This window comes from Mucor velutinosus (genome assembly GCF_035048745.1).
Source record: "Mucor velutinosus strain NIH1002 chromosome Unknown tig00001564, whole genome shotgun sequence".
NCBI classification, from domain to species: domain Eukaryota; kingdom Fungi; phylum Mucoromycota; class Mucoromycetes; order Mucorales; family Mucoraceae; genus Mucor; species Mucor velutinosus.
Genome location: NW_027041906.1, coordinates 1,001,999 through 1,020,029, shown reverse-complemented (window position 1 = coordinate 1,020,029; position 18,031 = coordinate 1,001,999). Strand labels below are relative to the sequence as shown.

Here is an 18,031-nt window from a genome sequence, read left to right as displayed (position 1 = left end):
CATCATGGGTGTGATTGAATACACTGTGATCAGGAGTGATTCATTCACACGATGTGCGATATAAGCGTGTATCTTTACTTTAGTATTTTTAAATGGGTTTTTGATGTACATTTGAGCGCTTTCATTAATAGATCCAAATAGCATGAATTTGAATGAGTGCTATTTGATGAACTTCGGTTTTCAATTAAGTTGCGTTTGGGTGGCTATTTCATTACACCATGTGAGCACATTCATATTTTTATATGAGCACATCGATTTTCAGAAATTTGAAAAAAAGAATGCTTCTACCGCGGTCGTACCCACAACCTATCGGTTGTGGATCTGTCGTTCTTCCCACTAAACTACCCGAATATCTTATTGAAATATATTCTTTTACTTTAATAAGTAGTTATTAGGTAATTTTAAATTGCCATTTTCTCGTGCAATTTATAATACGTTTAGTAATTTTATGAATCTTACAGATAATAAAAGTCTCTCTGTTGCCTACAGTATTATAGTTTAGCTATTCAAACCATTTTATTCATGTGGAAAACTACACCTTCTCAAATGAGAACATCGATGTTCCCAAAAGAGCACATCCATGTTCTGTGAGAACATCAGCTGGGCAGTAGTGATCTAATCCAGCGTACATACAGTTTATATCTAAACCTGGTAACTGGATGAACTGTCGGAATGCAGATCATAGTGGATGTATTCCACATACCCATCAAGAATAACGTAAGCCTTATAGACACTTGTAACCTTTCCAGCACAACAGCAGCTCATGAAATTGAATGTTGGGAGTCAATCTTAAACGATGTATGTTTAGCAAGGCATACGGCATTGGGATTATACTTGGTACCTAGTATACTGCAGCAGCTATATAACTTTCCTCACATACTGCAGTGAACTTATTTAAAGAATATCCCTCGCATAAAACCGTGCGATAGATGCCAGATCCAGTAATTGCACCTTATCTTGCTTTTGAATAAAGGATTTTAATTTTATCAATATTTGAATATATTTTTATTACAAACACAAAATTATAGTACATGGCATCAAGCGGAAATTAACTAGTTGTAGACCTTCGTTGCTTCAACCTCTTAGCCAATCAAATTGCTTGAAAACTCCGCTGAACTAAAAAAAAATTTGCGAGGGTTTCCCCCTGTTTTGATGTGAGGCAAAATTTTAAGCTCCGCTATATAGCAGTATAGCAGATGCTATCATCAAACTTCCCCCAGGTGCTAGAGCATGCCTTACTTACACCACCTAGCTTTTAAATTCTGGCATTGAGACTCTCAATCATCACTAAAGTAAGTAGCGATAACCAAGTAGAGGCGGCCTATCTACCTCCTAGCCTCGGATAAAGTCTTGTTGAGCTTCAGGGATAGGCACATCCACACAACGTAAAAAAGATATGCTTCAAAAGAAACATAATAATAATAAAAGAAAAAAAGAAAAGAATATAATACTATACGAGTATAGTAGTATGTAGGCAAAAAAAGAGACACTCACACAAAGTGGGTCAAAGAAAAGCATAACAAACACAACATCAAAGATGTTTGTTGTGCCAGAAGGGCTACAACTGTCTATAAAGATTAAGGTATTCTTGATGGGTAGATATGTCTGTGTTGTGCAACAACATGGACAAGCTATGATAAGTGAAGTGCATCTCAGCTATCTAAATACTGAGGTTCACCAGATGTGATAAGCGTTGTACAAGATAAATTGCTACTTTGGCATTCAGAACTTAGTATAAATAGAATAACTCTTGTCTTTATCAATAAATCTTTAGTTTTTGTGTCTGATCTTATTCAAATAAGTCTTTTCTTGTTTTTATAATATCGAACATTTTTTATAAGCTACAAATAATAATCCTTTTATTCTTCGTGCTTAACATTTTTTAAGATCGTGTAAATCAGAATCTTCCAGATTTTAACCTACCTATCTAATTTAAACCGAAAATATGACTATGAATGATTTTACTGTGTCTCCTGCAGAACAGAACAAGAGTTCAGATGTTCAAGCTGTTGGAAGCGAGCTTTCGTACGGAGGAGCTGTAGAGCGACTTCGTCAGGAGGTTCATGGGTTGATCGCTGAAGTTGCGAACAGTGGGGACAAGTCGGACGAAGAGGTCGACGCTTTGAAGGCTGCCCTGTCAAAGAAGTGCTCTAACTTGGAGGCTATAGAGAAAGCTCTCTATATGGTCACACCTAACCAGAGTCCTTCCCAAGTAACAGTGGTTAGTCAAGGTGCGGCTAATAGTTCAACTGTACCTGATGATCTTCCTTTGTTCCAATGGTTTGGACGTGTCAAAGATGAAAAAAAAAGAAGTTTTTGCCAACATTGAGGAGTGTTGTCGCCGGTTTTCCGATAAGTTGAGCAGTTGCACGCTTGATCTTGATGAACACTGGTATCGTTTGCTTCCTCCTTGTCTTCCCGGCGATCTTCGCAATTGGCTTGATGAGTTTGTGAAAGCATCTGGCTCCACTGTGTCTTGGGCTACCTTGAAGGGAGCTATCATCGGTCGTTTTGGTACACCAAAAGAACAGCTCAGATTCGAAAGAATTAGGGAGTTTCTTCGTTGTACTAAAGGAAACGAAGAATCCGTTGATGGTTTCGTAGAGCGGTTTAAGACGTTGAGAAATAGAGCTGACATCAGTGATAAGGGTGTCGTAGCGATGGTGTTTTTTGACGCTTTCCCCAAGGTTACCGCTAGGTTGCTAATGGTTGCTATGAGTCAGGCACCAGAATCGTCATTTTATGACATTGATTATGTGTCCTCTCTCGTGCGCAAGATGGATATGATGGCTATTGAGACGGGTCAAGAATCTTTGGGCTCTGTTTTTGATGGAAGAAAACGCGCTGCTGACATACCTGTTTCGAACGAAGCAAAGAAGTCTCGGTACGCACCTTCTTCTAGTGGAAACGCTTTTCAAAGTAGCTCTTCGTCGAGATCCAATGGTCCCTCGTCCAACTCTCCACGTTCTAGTGCTAATCGTTTTGGCAAAACATTTGCTGAACATGTTGCTGAAGGGACTTGCTCCAAATGTAACGGTCCTCGACCAAAGGGGCAGATGCATCACTGCAACACTGCTATTCGTACTGGTGGTGGTAACACCCATCAGGGCAATGGTGGTAAAAAAGTTTTGCGTGCCATGACTAAGAAACGTGGTGGCAAACATTCGATGGATGCTGCAATCCAAGCTGCTTTTCTCTCTGCTCGTGTCGATCGTGCGTTAGCTGAGAAAGGTGCTTCTTCCCCTGCTGTCTCCTCTGCTGAACAATCGGTGGATGATGTTGTCCTTGCTCCTTCTTCTGGTGATAGTGACAATGTTGATGTTGACCAAGATGCTGTGATGAGTGAAGCTCATGGTATCTTTGAGGATACTGATCTGGTGAATCGTGCCCAGTCTATTCTTCTTGAAAAAGAGATGAGTAGCATGTCTGTGGACGACGATACGCTACAAAATATATTTGCTCAGCAATGTAAGTTCGATGCTAGATTTAGTGCTCCACCTACTATGACCACCAATGCTATTTGTGTTCCTATTGTGGTTCAAAATGTCATTTGCTTTGGCTTAGTGGATACGGGTGCTACGTTTTCGTGCGTCACTGACAAGTTCTTTCAATTCTTAGGAGGAACCTCTCTTGCTGGATTTGAGGCTAATGATGATGATGAGAGCTTTGTTCAAATGGCTCATGAAGTAACGACTGTGCCTAGAATAGGTGCGGTACGTTTGCACATTAGCTACAATAAATCAAATAAAAACCATTTGTTTGAAGTATTTCCATTCTATTCTGAGGAAAACGTACCTGTATTGCTTGGTATGGATATTTTGTCCAAGCTTGGCATTGGTCTTACGGGCTTGGTGAGTCAACATGGCTTTCAATCAGGTCCTCGTGTACCAGATCCTATTGATGATGGTATTACTCCAAACGCACATCCTTTTGGTAGTGAGGAAGAGAGACAACCGTTTCTACTTGCACTAAAGGGGTTATTAGAAGAGAATTCGCGCATTGATATGAAGAATACTCAGTGTAATCTGCCGGATTCGATTATTAAGCTTGATACTAAACCAGGTGCTGTCGCTTGGCGAGCTCAATATCCTTTGCCTGAAGCTTATCGTGATGCTGTTGCCAAACAAATTCAGATATGGCTTGATGAGGGTGTTGTTGAAAGATCTGCTAGTCATACACGTTTCAATCATCCATTGTTGGTTGTAAAGAAAAAGGACGCTGATGGTAATTACACAATGTCTAAGCCTAGAGTGGTGTGTGACGTTCGTAAGTTGAATGCTATCTTGGAAGTGGATGACAAACAGCAGTTACCTTTGATCTCTCATATCCATCAGAGCATTGGTACGAAAATGATTCATACTTGTCTCGATATCCATGCTTGCTTTACTAGCTTTGGTTTGGATCCAGAGCAAGCTCATAAAGTTTCATTTACTTGTCCCTTCACGAATATCCAATACACCCATAAAAAGGCTGCTTATGGAATTCGCCATGTCGGATCGGTGGTTGTACGCACATTGCAAACACTGCTCTCTGATTTGAATACAAGCTCTAGCTCTACTTCGTTTCCTACTGATGGTGATCACTCGGTTTCCTGCTATGTGGATGACATCTTATGCAGTAGTAATGGGAGCCTACAAGATCACTATGCGTTGGTTGCTGAGGTAATTCGTCGTTTAACCGATGCTAATTTGGTGCTCAATCCTGAGAAAGTCGTCTTCGCTCAGCGTAGTATTTATCTCTTGGGATGGAGTGTTATTAATGGTAAATTACTGCCTGACGGTAGAAAACTTACCAACATTGCAGATTGGCCGACTATTACCACTGGTCGTCAATTGGCATCTTTCTTGGGTTTAATGTCGTACTTTCGTGCTGCCATTCCATGTTATTCTCGTCTGACTCGAGATCTTGATAGCTTGAAACAGTACAAGGATCTAACAGATGTTTGGAATGAGTCTCATACAAAAGCGATTGCCGACTTGAAGGATGCACTTACGATGGCACTTGTGCTGTCACCTCCTGATTTTTCGATTCGATTTCACTTGGCTACTGATGCTAGTTTAACTGCTCTTGGCGCGGTTTTATATCAAGTGGTCAACGATGAGATTCGATATGTAGGTCTCGTATCTCGTAAATTGTCTGTTTCTGAGCGTAACTACAGTACTACGAAAAGGGAATTGCTAGGGATTTGCTATGCCTTGGTTAAGTTTCATCGTTTTCTGTATATGCGAGAGTTTACCTTACATACGGACCATAAGAGTCTGATCTACTTGAATACACAGGAAGTCCCCAATGCACTCATGCTTGGATGGTGGGAGACCATTTTTTCTTATACTTTCGATATTGTGCATTTGCCCGGTGTCCTTAACGTAATTCCTGATGCTTTATCTCGACTTTACGAAGATTCGGATGCTGATGCTTCAGCACGACATCTTCTGGGGGGCAGGTACTATGCTGATGGTGGTGAAAGTGTAAAGAGAAAGAAAAAGGGTTCCAAAAACAAACTCAAGGTTGTCACACCTTCGCCTCCAATGAAACGTACTTTGGTCAAGACAACTAAGGCGTTACGATCTAATTCTTTTAGCAACCATGCACGCACTGCGGTAAACGCTACTCTTATCAAAGATGGCACCACCACAGCTGTCTCGCAAAAGCAAAAGGAATTCATATTGCGTACGCTTAGGTTTGCTGACTATATCACTCCTCCTGCTAATGAAAGAGACAATATGATCATTGCTCAGCATCTGGTTGGACATTTTGGGATCAAACATGTTGAAACTGCAATTCATCATGAAGGGTTTCACTGGGTGAACATTCGGAAAGACATAGAAAGAATATTAGCTGATTGTGACGAGTGTAACAGGTACAATATCGCTAGAGAGGGATATCATCCTTTCCGTAGTGTCAATGCAGCCCAACCTTTGGATCATTGGTGCATGGATCTCGGTGATATGGGTGTTACTAGCTCTTTCGGCAGCAACTTTCTATTTGTCCTTACTGATTACTTTACGAGATTTACTGTGATAAGATGCATTCCAGACAAGAAGGCTACGACAATTGCCAGGGAAATGCTTCAAGTTTTCTCACTTTTTGGATGGCCAATCAAGTTGACTTCAGACAGAGGCCTGGAATGGATAAATGAGGTGGTCCGTGCTATGATGGACATCAGTGGGATAGACCATCGCCTGTCATTAGGGTACAATCCATTGGGTAACTCGGTTTCTGAGTCATTTATCAAAATATGTAAGTTAACGACTATCAAGTTGTTAAAAGGTAAGAGGGATCAATGGGAGCACTTCATTCCGTGGGTGAATTACTGCATCAATGTCAAGTATGCTCGGCTACATAAATCTCGTCCGTATACACTTTTGTTTAATCGTCAACCAAATGGTCTGGCTGATTACTCAAAGGTGGACTATTCCAAACGTTTGGAGAAAGCTGATAACAGACTCATTGACAAACGATACCGTTTTGTACAAGATGTTCTTATCCCGGCTATTTCTAAGCGTATTGTGGATACACAAAATGCTGATCATGCTAACTTTGCGAAGAAACATAAGGTCATTGCCGAACCCTATCCTATTGGTAGTAAAGTTATGATTAAAAATGTTCATCGTCAAAATAAGTTAGATGAACGGTATGAAGGACCTTATTTGATTCATAGTATAACCGATAAAGGTTCCTATGTGCTGGCTGACAAGACGGGTGCACTCCTTAGTCGAGATGTGCCTACCCATCATATCAAGTACCAAGTCGCTGCGAATCCTCAATCAATCACAATTGATGAATTCTCTGCAGAGCATTACGAAATTCAAGCTGTGATTGATCATAGAGGATCTCCTGGTAACTATGAGTATAAGGTAAAATGGAAAGGGTTCGATGATCCTAGTGAAGATACTTGGGAGCCTGTGAAAAACTTTGATTCGGCCAAACACATTGAGTTGTATTGGGCTCGAAGAGAAGGTGCAAAGGCTGCTGGTAAACGTAGGTTAGCTCCTCAAACAGTTAACTGGCGAACTACTACTACTCGCGAAATTGGTCAGAGTGGTAGATCAAACAGGTCTTAAATGGCTACTAGCATGATGGGATCAAGTCTTTTCCTTACATTTTTGTCCTATGAAAGGTTTTTACACAAGGTTTTTACTGACTGATCTCGGATGCAGTGTCATTTGGTAATTATTTATTGGAAAGTGCTTTATGTGCTATATTGTCATGATGTTTTGTAATCTGGGATTACGAAATGTCCACAAGAAGTACCTGAATCTGGGGGGGCAATGTTGTGCCAGAAGGGCTACAACTGTCTATAAAGATTAAGGTATTCTTGATGGGTAGATATGTCTGTGTTGTGCAACAACATGGACAAGCTATGATAAGTGAAGTGCATCTCAGCTATCTAAATACTGAGGTTCACCAGATGTGATAAGCGTTGTACAAGATAAATTGCTACTTTGGCATTCAGAACTTAGTATAAATAGAATAACTCTTGTCTTTATCAATAAATCTTTAGTTTTTGTGTCTGATCTTATTCAAATAAGTCTTTTCTTGTTTTTATAATATCGAACATTTTTTATAAGCTACAAATAATAATCCTTTTATTCTTCGTGCTTAACAATGTTCCAAAAAAAAGCTCGTTGCTGTTGCAAGAAAAATGCATACATGAGCAACGCGCATGGTAGTAATAGTCGGATGTAAAGCAACATGATAACGCAAATACGCACAACTGCAAAAGCAACAGTGGCATTATAAGTTTGCGATACAACATAATGACTAGTATTGTTTCATGTAAAGCTACAGAGGAAACACTACCAACAAAAGAAAAACAAAAAGAAAAAAGCGCAACAAGGCAAACATCATGAATGCATTCTCACGAGAAAGGAAGCAATGATATAAGCGTTCAAAGAAGTTTTATATCATTGCGACCAGAAGAAAGAAGATACTTACCACTTATCACCGCCACAGATAGACCAGAAGAGTATAAGCAATCACCGGAGACAGACCAGAGAACGAGCATGCACCAAATATAGTAGACCAGAAAAGACCAGATTAGCAGCAGCAACACCAGTACCATAGACAAACTAAAGAACGAACGCCATTAGCAGAGAGCAGACAAAGACTAAAGAAGTTACTTACTACTTACCACCAGAGATAGACCAGAGAACGAGCATGCAGCAAATACAGTAGACCAGGAAAGACCAGATTAGCAGCAGCAGCAATACCAGCACCATAGAAAAACCAAAGAATGAACAACACCAGAGACCGGGCAAAGGCTAAAGAAGCAACCACCAGACATGATACACCAAAGAAGCAGACAGCAAAGATAGCAGAGAAGTACTGGCAGCAGCACCTACATCAAACAAACAAAAAGAATTATCAAAACCTAATAAACAAATTCAGTTAGTGTTAATTCTACGCCTTTCAGTGCTCGTTATCGAATGATACCTAATATATTCCACTTTAAAGAAGCAGTATAAAGTACTTCTATTAGTGCACGACAGTGTTATCAGTAGATAGAGTGTTATTATCAATCAAAGAGTTTCCAAAACCACCATGGTTTGATATTAAACGCGTTTTGCAAAAAAGGGAAAAAAAAGGTGATATGGAAGAATGAGAGGGCGCCCTATCCGACGTCACGGCCAGTAGATTTGGCCTCAGTCTTCTGCCGCAGCAGCCTCAATTGCGGTAATTTAATATGAATTTGTGCAGTGGGTATTTTCGTGTTCAAACTTATCTTGATCTAACATCTTTTAAACGTTTTTGCCAAATTTGACTATAAAAACTCTCGTTATCACATCCGTCTTTCTAGTATAACTTTACAGAACTAAAGAAGATGCACCAAATGGCGCTCATTACATTCAGCTTTCAGATCGAAAATAATGAGCAATTTGCAAAAATATGAAAACATGTTTTTTGCCAAAATGTCGAAATTTCACATAGGAAAATTTTATAGGAAGAGTTTCCAGTGTTGCATCCCGTATTTGCAATCAATTTGATCTTATATTTATTATAGAAAAAATCTTCATTTTTTGGGTGAAAAACGCGATCGTTTGATTTACGAGAATTTTTCCTTGCTAATACTCGTGAAAAAAACGATGATTTTCATAAATTTTCAATGAACCAAAAAATTTTGAAATGAAGCATCAGCAAGTAAAGCGTAGCCAAGGGAAGCCGTTTGGCACTATTCCAAGCGTCCAAAACGCTTTGTGGCATGAGTTATTCGAGTTGAAAAACGGCCACATTTGGACAAAATTTGACCTAAAAATGAGGTGGTGTAGTAGGCTGTGTTGCCGAGCAAGTAGGTAAATTACAGTGCTTTATAGCTACTGGGATTTTCTGCATTGCACAAAACCAGATACGATCTGTATCTTGAAATGTGAGATTACAGTGATTTAAAAGCTCGAGCATCAATGACATTATACAAATATGAATCTATTTGTGGAATACATCCACTATGATCTGCATTCCGACAGTTCATCCAGTTACCAGATTTAGATATAAACCGTATGTACACTGGATTAGATGTACGATATCGATTTATACTATAAGAAGATATGGACTTCAGATACGTTAGTACTATAAGATTCATACTATATAAGATATAGGCTATAGATGGCACCACGGACATGGATGACGCTATAGACTTATACTTGTATTCCGACATTGACTACGGATGTTTACCATATCTGGATACGCACCAAGATTAATGCAATATGAGCTTGTTGCTTCAGATATGCACTTTATGATCCACGCTATAAGACACATGCTTATATCCGTGATACTAGCTACAGATACTTTATGTACTACAGACTTGTACTATATGTGAGACATGCTACGGACATGCATACGATATGCTATAGACATGCCATATCTCCAGATACATGCTAAAGATGTATGCTTAGCGATATACACTCAGATATGGACCATTGATATAGACTAAGTAGACTGTACCTATCGTATACATGCTACTAGATCGATATTAATTATCCTTATAGAAAGGATAGATCAGGGTACTTCGGATGAGAGTCTAATCATTCATCCAGACAGAGCTAAATCATGATTAGCTTGCTGGAGTTGTCTTTTAGCATGATTAGACATTAGTTGATTTGAGTTGACTTATTTGTTAATCTAATTAATAGAACTTTTATCCATTGTTATAGTATATAAGAAGGATCATCTACCTAGCCAGTAGAGAGACTTCAGTTTACTTTACACCTGTCAGTTTGATAATAAAACATACCTTTATCAAGTTGACATTACTGTTTTTTTTTTCTTTTTTTTCTGTGAATTTTAGTCTATCAAGCCTCAAATTCCACAGTATCTGTCATCGAAACATTTTGTTAAGCATTACTAAACATAGTAGACCAAAAAATCTCCTATCGAATGAGCTATTGCTTGAAGCTCTGACATGACTCTATCATGAAATATTGAAAATATTGTCCTGACCAAAAAATCGTCACCAGATTTTTTGCTTGCTATCACAGGCAGATTTTGAAGAAAAATCCATGATTTTGCATGATACTTTTTTTTTGACCATATCTCGACAAATACTCATTGGATTTACACAAAACAAAAACCATTCGATAGCTCCACGTTATATCCATTATAATGTAAGGGTTTAAAGTACCAGATGTACGTTCCCTGTATAAATTTGCTCAAAACCTTATATTTCATGAGCTACAAGCAGGGGATATTCAATTTTATATTTATTTATCTATAATAACCATATTATCGTATAGAGAATTGAAAAAGAAACAGAAGCTATTAAGCTTTAAGCTCATGTTCACTTAGTAAAATCAACCGGTACGGCCTTTTGAAATTTGTCCATTTTCACTCTTTTTCCTCATTACTCATCCACATTGTTCTCAGCAAGCCCAAGTACAACATTTCCTAATCAACCAAAGTACCCTCTACAATTTTTTCTAGACATACAACCAACATTCATATAGTAATCCAATGACCTTTATTAATAGCATCTACTCTAAATTTGCAAATTTCAAAAATCTTCGTTTCCTCATCACCTACACTTCCTATCTAAAATCCAATTGCACCATCGTCTTTTACACAAAAAATCGCTATAGGAACATGCTAATTTCAAAGCTTGAATTTCGATTTTGAAATTCAAAGAGAAATTATAAGAGAAAAAAGAGGAAAGACGAGCGTGCGATGATTCTGTTTTATAGCTACAAAAAATGAGTCATGAAATAGGACAGTTATGGGGACAGGATAATCACTAGTTTCTCTCAAATTCAAGCGTTCAATTGAAGCGACCACCTTACTCGAAATTCTTTTGAAATCCTCTAATTTCTTGCATGTAAAGAGTATCCAACCAAACTTTTGTCAGAAGCACCTGGAGTATTTTTGTTCTCAAGAGCATTCGAACGTTTGAACGATAACATAAGGCATTATCAATAATTTAAAGCCTACAACTGCTGCCTATCAGCCGCATGTTCCAAAATCGATGTTCAAAACGAAGCTCGTCGCCTTACAGGGAACTGGAGATACAACTGATTGTTACTTCTACGTTTTGTACGCTTTCGCTCCGACTTGATGTTTATCAAAGAACGGTAAATTTGCATAGTTGATTTTAAAGTTCTTTCGCAACAAATTGACCAACTCCTCTTTTTTCCACCGGCAGAGATGCTATGTGGCTACCCAGTTATACTTTAGAATTGGAGAATTTGGCATACAACTGCTATTAGCGAAAGGGCCATGTAGGGTTGTTCAAATGACATAATGAGTATTTGGTTGAGATGAATGAATATCTTGCTGTTCTGCAAAAGAGTCATAACGACAAATACCAACGCATTTAACATCCCGCAGAACAAACCCACATATAAAATCAAACGTGTTGTTTGAGATCATTTTTTACTTTTCTCTTTGCCATTTATATTTTTTATTCTATCGACACAACAACCACCATCCCATTTACCCAGTATAAGCGTATCAAAAAAAATGGAGCAAAATAACCATTAGAGCGTTATTTTCCTCTCATTACAAAAGAATCAGACACTATCGAAAAAGAAGCAAGAACCCCACTTATACAACATTAAAAATTCACTACTATGCAAACAAACATCGACTTTGAATCACTCAAAGAAGTCCAACAGAATGAAATCGAGGCTTTAAAAGCCATCTTTATGGAGGATTTTCATGAGGTTGTGAATAAGACAGCTTGGAAGGTAAATGTCAAATGAAAGGGGGAGGGGGTTGATGGACACACACGTTGTTGACTGGTATGATGTAGGTATCTCACTCTGACCCCGAGTTCATTTTACACTTGTATCCTCTCGGTGTAGAAGAAAACGAAGCACATACAACTGTGGATCTTAAAGTACGATTCCCCAAGACATACCCAAACAAACCACCCGAGCTTCATCTTATCAATCCTCATGGATTATCGCCTGCCATTTTACGACAACTGACACAATCACTCCAACAAACAGCTCAGCATCTGCTCGGTCAGGAGATGATGTACGACTTGAGCGACCATGTTCGTGCTTTCCTGGCTAACCACAATGCGCCACCATCTGCCATCTCAAAACTCACCCTACATGAGCAAATGATGATTCGCAATGAACAAGATATGAAGGTGGAAAGGGAACGTGAGTTGGAGGAAATGGCTCGAAAACGACAAGAAAGAGAAGCTGAGTTGCGAGTTCAGTCTGATATGATGAATGAAAAGATCCAGCAAGACATTGAACGAAAGAGAGAGCATGCCAGAGTAGCCAGACAGCATCGACAAGACTTTGGATTTACGGATGGCGGTGAAGCGATTGTCGATGATGACTTTCATGCTCATTTTGATAGCTCAGATGCGCTCAACAGTTTGGACAGCAGTGATATCAAGATGATCCACTTTGAGAATTTGATTACTGTGGCCATTGAAAAGGAAGAGAACGGCATCATACCCAAACGAATCTGTTTTCACACCGTTGCAGTTGGACCTTGCGTTGGAAAAGGTGTTGTTGGTGAAACGTTTTCTGCTCAACCGCTCAACTACAAATTGACAGGCGAACATGGTAACACAGAGGATGTGGATAGTCTGGTTTTACCAAGCCTTTTAGCCATCAAACGAGTGGTTGTTACCGGGTCCTATTATACAACGCAAGCCGGAAAGAGGAAACTGCAGGATGTTGAAAGAGAACTGGATCGATTGCGCACTATTCAGCACCCGCATATACTCAATATTTACGATGCTCGCTTGGATCGTAGTCGCATTGACCGCAATACGTGGACATTGCATATCTTGATGGAATACGAGCAAGGTGGTAGTTTGTATGACTTGCTCAAGAAATGCGGCGGTGGTTTGCGATTGGCTATTGTGCGCAAATACATGAAGCAGCTATTGTGGGCATTGAATCATATCCATCTCAATGGGTTCATTTGCAAAGGTAAGACAACGGAGGCATGTTGAACAAGTCCTGGATGGTTGATAGCAGTGTAGATATCCGATCCAACAGTATTTTCTGCAGCAACAACCAGTCTGTCAAGTTGGCTGATATCAGTTACAACAAGCGTCTGCATGGTAAGCCTATATGGGGCATCAGAAAAGACATGTTGCACTAACACTGCACTTGCTTAGACCTGAACAAATCCAACTTTTTGATCGAAACAGCCGAAGATGCCGAGACACCTCGAGGGGAATCCACATCAGCATGGTCTTCGCCTGAATTGCGAGAGCGACCAGGCGTCTATGGACGGAAGAACGATATATGGTGTCTGGGCGTCGTCTTTATTGAAATGCTGTGGGGTATTGATGTGACTAAAGAATTTGGTGATTTCGACGCCTTTTTGCGCACTGCGGGATCAGAGTTGCCAGCTATTGCCAATGACTTTGCAAAGAGATTACTTGAGCCTGATACACGAAAAAGACCTACAGCCATCGATCTGATGAACGACGCATTCTTTGCAGGAGATAATGAAGCCATGATATCGGAACAAGCAGCACCGCCTGTGTTCTCTACCAATGGTATGTTGTTTATGCGTCCTTTGTACATGATCGTGTGCTAAAATAATATGTAGTGGCTCCTCATATGAACTCTGGTAAATTCAACCACGCAGATCGCAAGAACCCACCACCACCGCCGCCTCAGCTGTTTGAACCTTCCATGGCACCCGATTTCAACAAATCCATCTATCCACCTGATAATCACAACCGAGTGGCCACCATTATGACAGGCAACACACAGCACCCAAATATGCATGCCCACAATAATGCTTCTTCCGATTCAAACCCTGGGCCTATCATCAGCACCTCTCGTTACAAGACAGATTTTGAAGAGATTGAGTTTTTGGGTAAAGGTGGTTTTGGTGAAGTCATCAAGGCACGAAACAGACTCGATGGCCGTTTGTATGCCATCAAAAAGATTCGACTGGATCCCAGAGACAGCGAGGATTTACGAAAGATTCTGCGAGAAGTGCATTCGTTATCCAGCTTGCATCATCAATATGTTGTGCGTTACTTTGCTACTTGGTTTGAGGACGAAGACGGTGCCAGTTTCAAGGACAGTGATGATGAGGATTTCTCGGATGAATCAGAATCAGAGTACGATGACGAAGACGGCGATGTTAGTGCTTACAAACAGCAGTTTCATGACTTCCTGTCTGTGGACAATCGCAAATCCAAAAGCAAGAGCAAGAGTTATTCAGCTATCCGCTTTGACGACGACGACAGCAGCAGCGAAGAAGAGGACGATTCCACGCCCTACGATGGCACCACAGGAGATGATTCAGACGATTTTATTTCCTTTGCTCGTGATGGCGATGATGAGACTGACACTGGCAGCACAAGCGACGCAACCACCGATACAGCCTCCACCAAAAAGCAGCGCCTTGTTCGTAAAGCATTTAACAATCTCAAGAAAAAGGCAGAAGAAAAAAGCAGCGAGAGCCAGAAGCGCATCCATCAGCACCGCACGCGTGTCTTGTACATTCAAATGGAGTATTGCGAGAAAAAGACACTGCGAGATGTAATTGACGAAGGCATCGATGAGCAAGAAGCATGGCGTCTGTTTCGTCAAATCCTGGAGGGCCTGGTTCATATCCATTCACAGGGAATGATCCACAGAGACTTGAAACCTGCTAATATTTTCTTGGACTCCAACAACGATGTCAAAATTGGTGATTTTGGTTTAGCCACGACAAATCAGACGCTGGTGGATGGCGCGTCTTTTGCCAGAAACGCTAGTCATCGTATGCCGGATAGGTTCAATATCACCACCTCTGCTGCGGGTGTTGCTGCTGATAGCACGAATGCAAGTTATACAGGCTACTCAGTCTCCAGTGCGCATTTGGGAGCAGATGAAAGCATGACAACTGGTGTAGGCACTACATTCTACGTGTCTCCTGAGGTGATGCCTGATCCAGCCACGGGTGCTACCTCTGGTATGCGATACAATCAAAAGGTAGACATGTTTTCATTAGGTGTCATCTTTTTCGAAATGTGCTACAACCTCTCGACAGGTATGCAGCGCGTCATTGTATTGAACGAGCTTCGCAATGGCAAGTTCCCTGAGGATTTCCCTGCCAATTACGTCAACCAAAAGAAGATTATCAAGATTCTGCTTTCACCACAGCCCAAGGATCGTCCCAACAGCTTTGAGCTTTTGCGCAGTGATTTGCTGCCTCCTAAGCTAGAAGACGAGTATATCAAAGAATGCGTACGCACCATTGCCAACCCCAACACGCCTTACTACGACAAACTCATGTCTGCCATGTTCTCTCAGTCAGCGGATCGACATAAGGATTTCACTTACGACTACCAGACCAACGCAGAGACGGTATTTGATCCCTTTAGCCACATCTTTTTCGACTGCATCCGAGAGCAAATGGCCAAAGTATTTAGACGGCACGGTGCAATCGATGTTTCTGCCCCTCTGTTGATCCCCAAGAACGACTTGTATGAATGGAATTGGAAGAACCCTGTGTATCTGATGGATTCCCAAGGTGCTTTGAACCAGCTTCCTTATGACCAAACAGTGCCATTTGCAAGATACATTGCGCGACAGAAAGGATTCCCTGAATTGAAGCGTTTTACGTTTGACAAGGTGTATCGAGAGAACCAAAGTGGAGGTCAACCTGAAGCCGTGTTGGAGGCCGATTTCGATATCGTGCACAAAGAAACAGCGCCTATGGTGCCTGACGCGGAGGTACTCAAGGTAGTGGAAGAAGTCTTGGAGGAATTGCCTCCTTACAAAAACGGCGGTTTTTACTTTATGGTCAATCATACAGGCATCACAGATATCATTCTTGACAGTTGTCGCGTGCCTCCAGATATCAGAAAGGGAGTGTTGGTGGCGTTGTCTAGTTTGGGGCGAGCACCATCATTTGCTGCTGTGCGCAACATTCTCAAATTAAAGTACCATTTGCAGCGAAGTGTGTTGGATGAGCTGTCCATGTTCAATGTGCACGGTGAATTGGAGAGCATTGTCAAGAAGATTGAGGGGTTGCTACCTGGAACTCACAAGGCTAAATTCAGAGATTGTATTGGTGAATTGCGTACTTTGATGATTGTCAGCAAGCACATTGGTATCCATCACAAGATTATATTCCATCCGTTATTAGTGTAAGTGGACAGTACAGTGTATGCATTCGACTTAGGTATTGATGAAGCTTGACCCTCTGATACCTAGATACAATAATCATTTCTACAAGAATGGCATGGTGTTTGAAACAGTGGCAGACACTATTGACTCCAAACGCAAGGATGTGCTTGCCGTAGGTGGAAGGTAGGACTGTAGCTGGTTTACATGACAGACCCTGAGACTCATCAAAATATCTCCTAGATACGATTTCCTTGTACAGCATTTTGCACATCCCAATGCCACTGCCAATCGAAAACTGCGCGCGGTGGGTGTCAATATTGCAGTCCAAAAACTGATACGCCATTTAGACATGCATCAATCAGAGCAAGTAAAATACCTGATGAAGGCCAAGAACGAAAAGATGCGAAGTTTTGGTATATGGGCACCCAAGAAGTGCGATGTCTATGTGGCTAGTTTCGGCAAAGTCTTGATTCAGGAACGCTTAGAGATTGTGCAGGAGCTTTGGAACCACGGTATTCGAGCTGAATTTCAATACAATGATGGTGATTATCTGACACCTGAAGATTTGGTTTCATTGTGTAAAAAGGCCAGTATCAATTGGATTGTTATTGTCAAGCACAAGAATTCAGAGAGCAAGTCGTCGTCGTTATCTGATTCTACTACGGTCAAGGTGAAGGATGTCTTACGGCGAACCGAAACAGAAGTAAGCAAGTCTGATCTTTGCATTTGGTTGTCGACCGAAATCAATGAACAAATCAGAGTGGATTCAGTGGCAAGAGTAAAGAGTAAACATGATTTGAAGTCAAAGGACACATCAGATTCAGGTACAGTAAAGGGGTGTTGGTCTAGTAGCAGAGCAAGCGTACTTACTTGTTTAATTCTAGTGCGAAATGATCCCTTCTCTCATGATTTATCCAAAGGTGATGGACTAGATCAAAAGAAAACGGCCTTTGACGTCAATATTGTATTTAACGAAGGACGTGGCAAAGAGCGTACAAAAATGAAGCACAAGCACAAAACTGTGCTTATTGATAAAGGTAGTTTGAAGGGAAACGATCAATGGAGCAGCCTTGACTGACCCATACATAGCTATCAACCGTCTGACACCCATCATGGATGATCTGAAAAAGGATGTCCAAGTCATTGCATTTGATCTACCCAAGGAACTTGTCAAAAACATGGTAGAATACAGCTTTTGGCAGGACGATGGGTACAAGAAACTCTTGGATCATGCTGGTATTGGCCAAAGAGATACCCTCAGTAGAGTAAGACACGCTGTTCAAAAGCACATTGATGCAAAGCACAAGTGCGTATGGCTCTATTCTCATAGAGATGATTTTGCTTTATTATGTGTTTTGCCGTAAGGAATAAAATAGGGTAATGCCGTGTGTGTGTATCACTTGGGCTAGCCCAAATTGTATAAATTATAAGAAAGCAGTATGGTGTATGTATACAACACAATGTGGTCAATGCGTTGAATACGTTCTTACATG

At 40.7% G+C, this 18,031-nt stretch overlaps 2 protein-coding genes across 2 annotated transcripts; both read left to right on the top strand.

The window, feature by feature from the left end:
* Positions 1–1,945: 1,945 nt before the first annotated feature.
* ATC70_010605 (uncharacterized protein) lies at positions 1,946–7,064 on the top strand (the record flags this gene model as incomplete). Its single annotated transcript, XM_064829818.1, has 2 exons — positions 1,946–2,231; positions 2,311–7,064. 2 exons carry the CDS (start codon positions 1,946–1,948, stop codon positions 7,062–7,064), a joined length of 5,040 nt encoding a protein of 1,679 aa, XP_064682320.1.
* A 4,992-nt stretch (positions 7,065–12,056) lies between these two features.
* ATG20_2 (Sorting nexin, cytoplasm-to-vacuole targeting pathway/endosomal sorting) lies at positions 12,057–17,902 on the top strand (the record flags this gene model as incomplete). The annotated part of the gene is made up of 9 exons (XM_064829817.1): positions 12,057–12,173; positions 12,239–13,385; positions 13,439–13,519; positions 13,577–13,963; positions 14,017–16,558; positions 16,626–16,721; positions 16,779–17,362; positions 17,423–17,575; positions 17,628–17,902. The coding sequence occupies 9 exons, from the start codon at positions 12,057–12,059 to the stop codon at positions 17,900–17,902; spliced, it is 5,382 nt and encodes a 1,793-aa protein (XP_064682319.1).
* Positions 17,903–18,031: the final 129 nt, after the last annotated feature.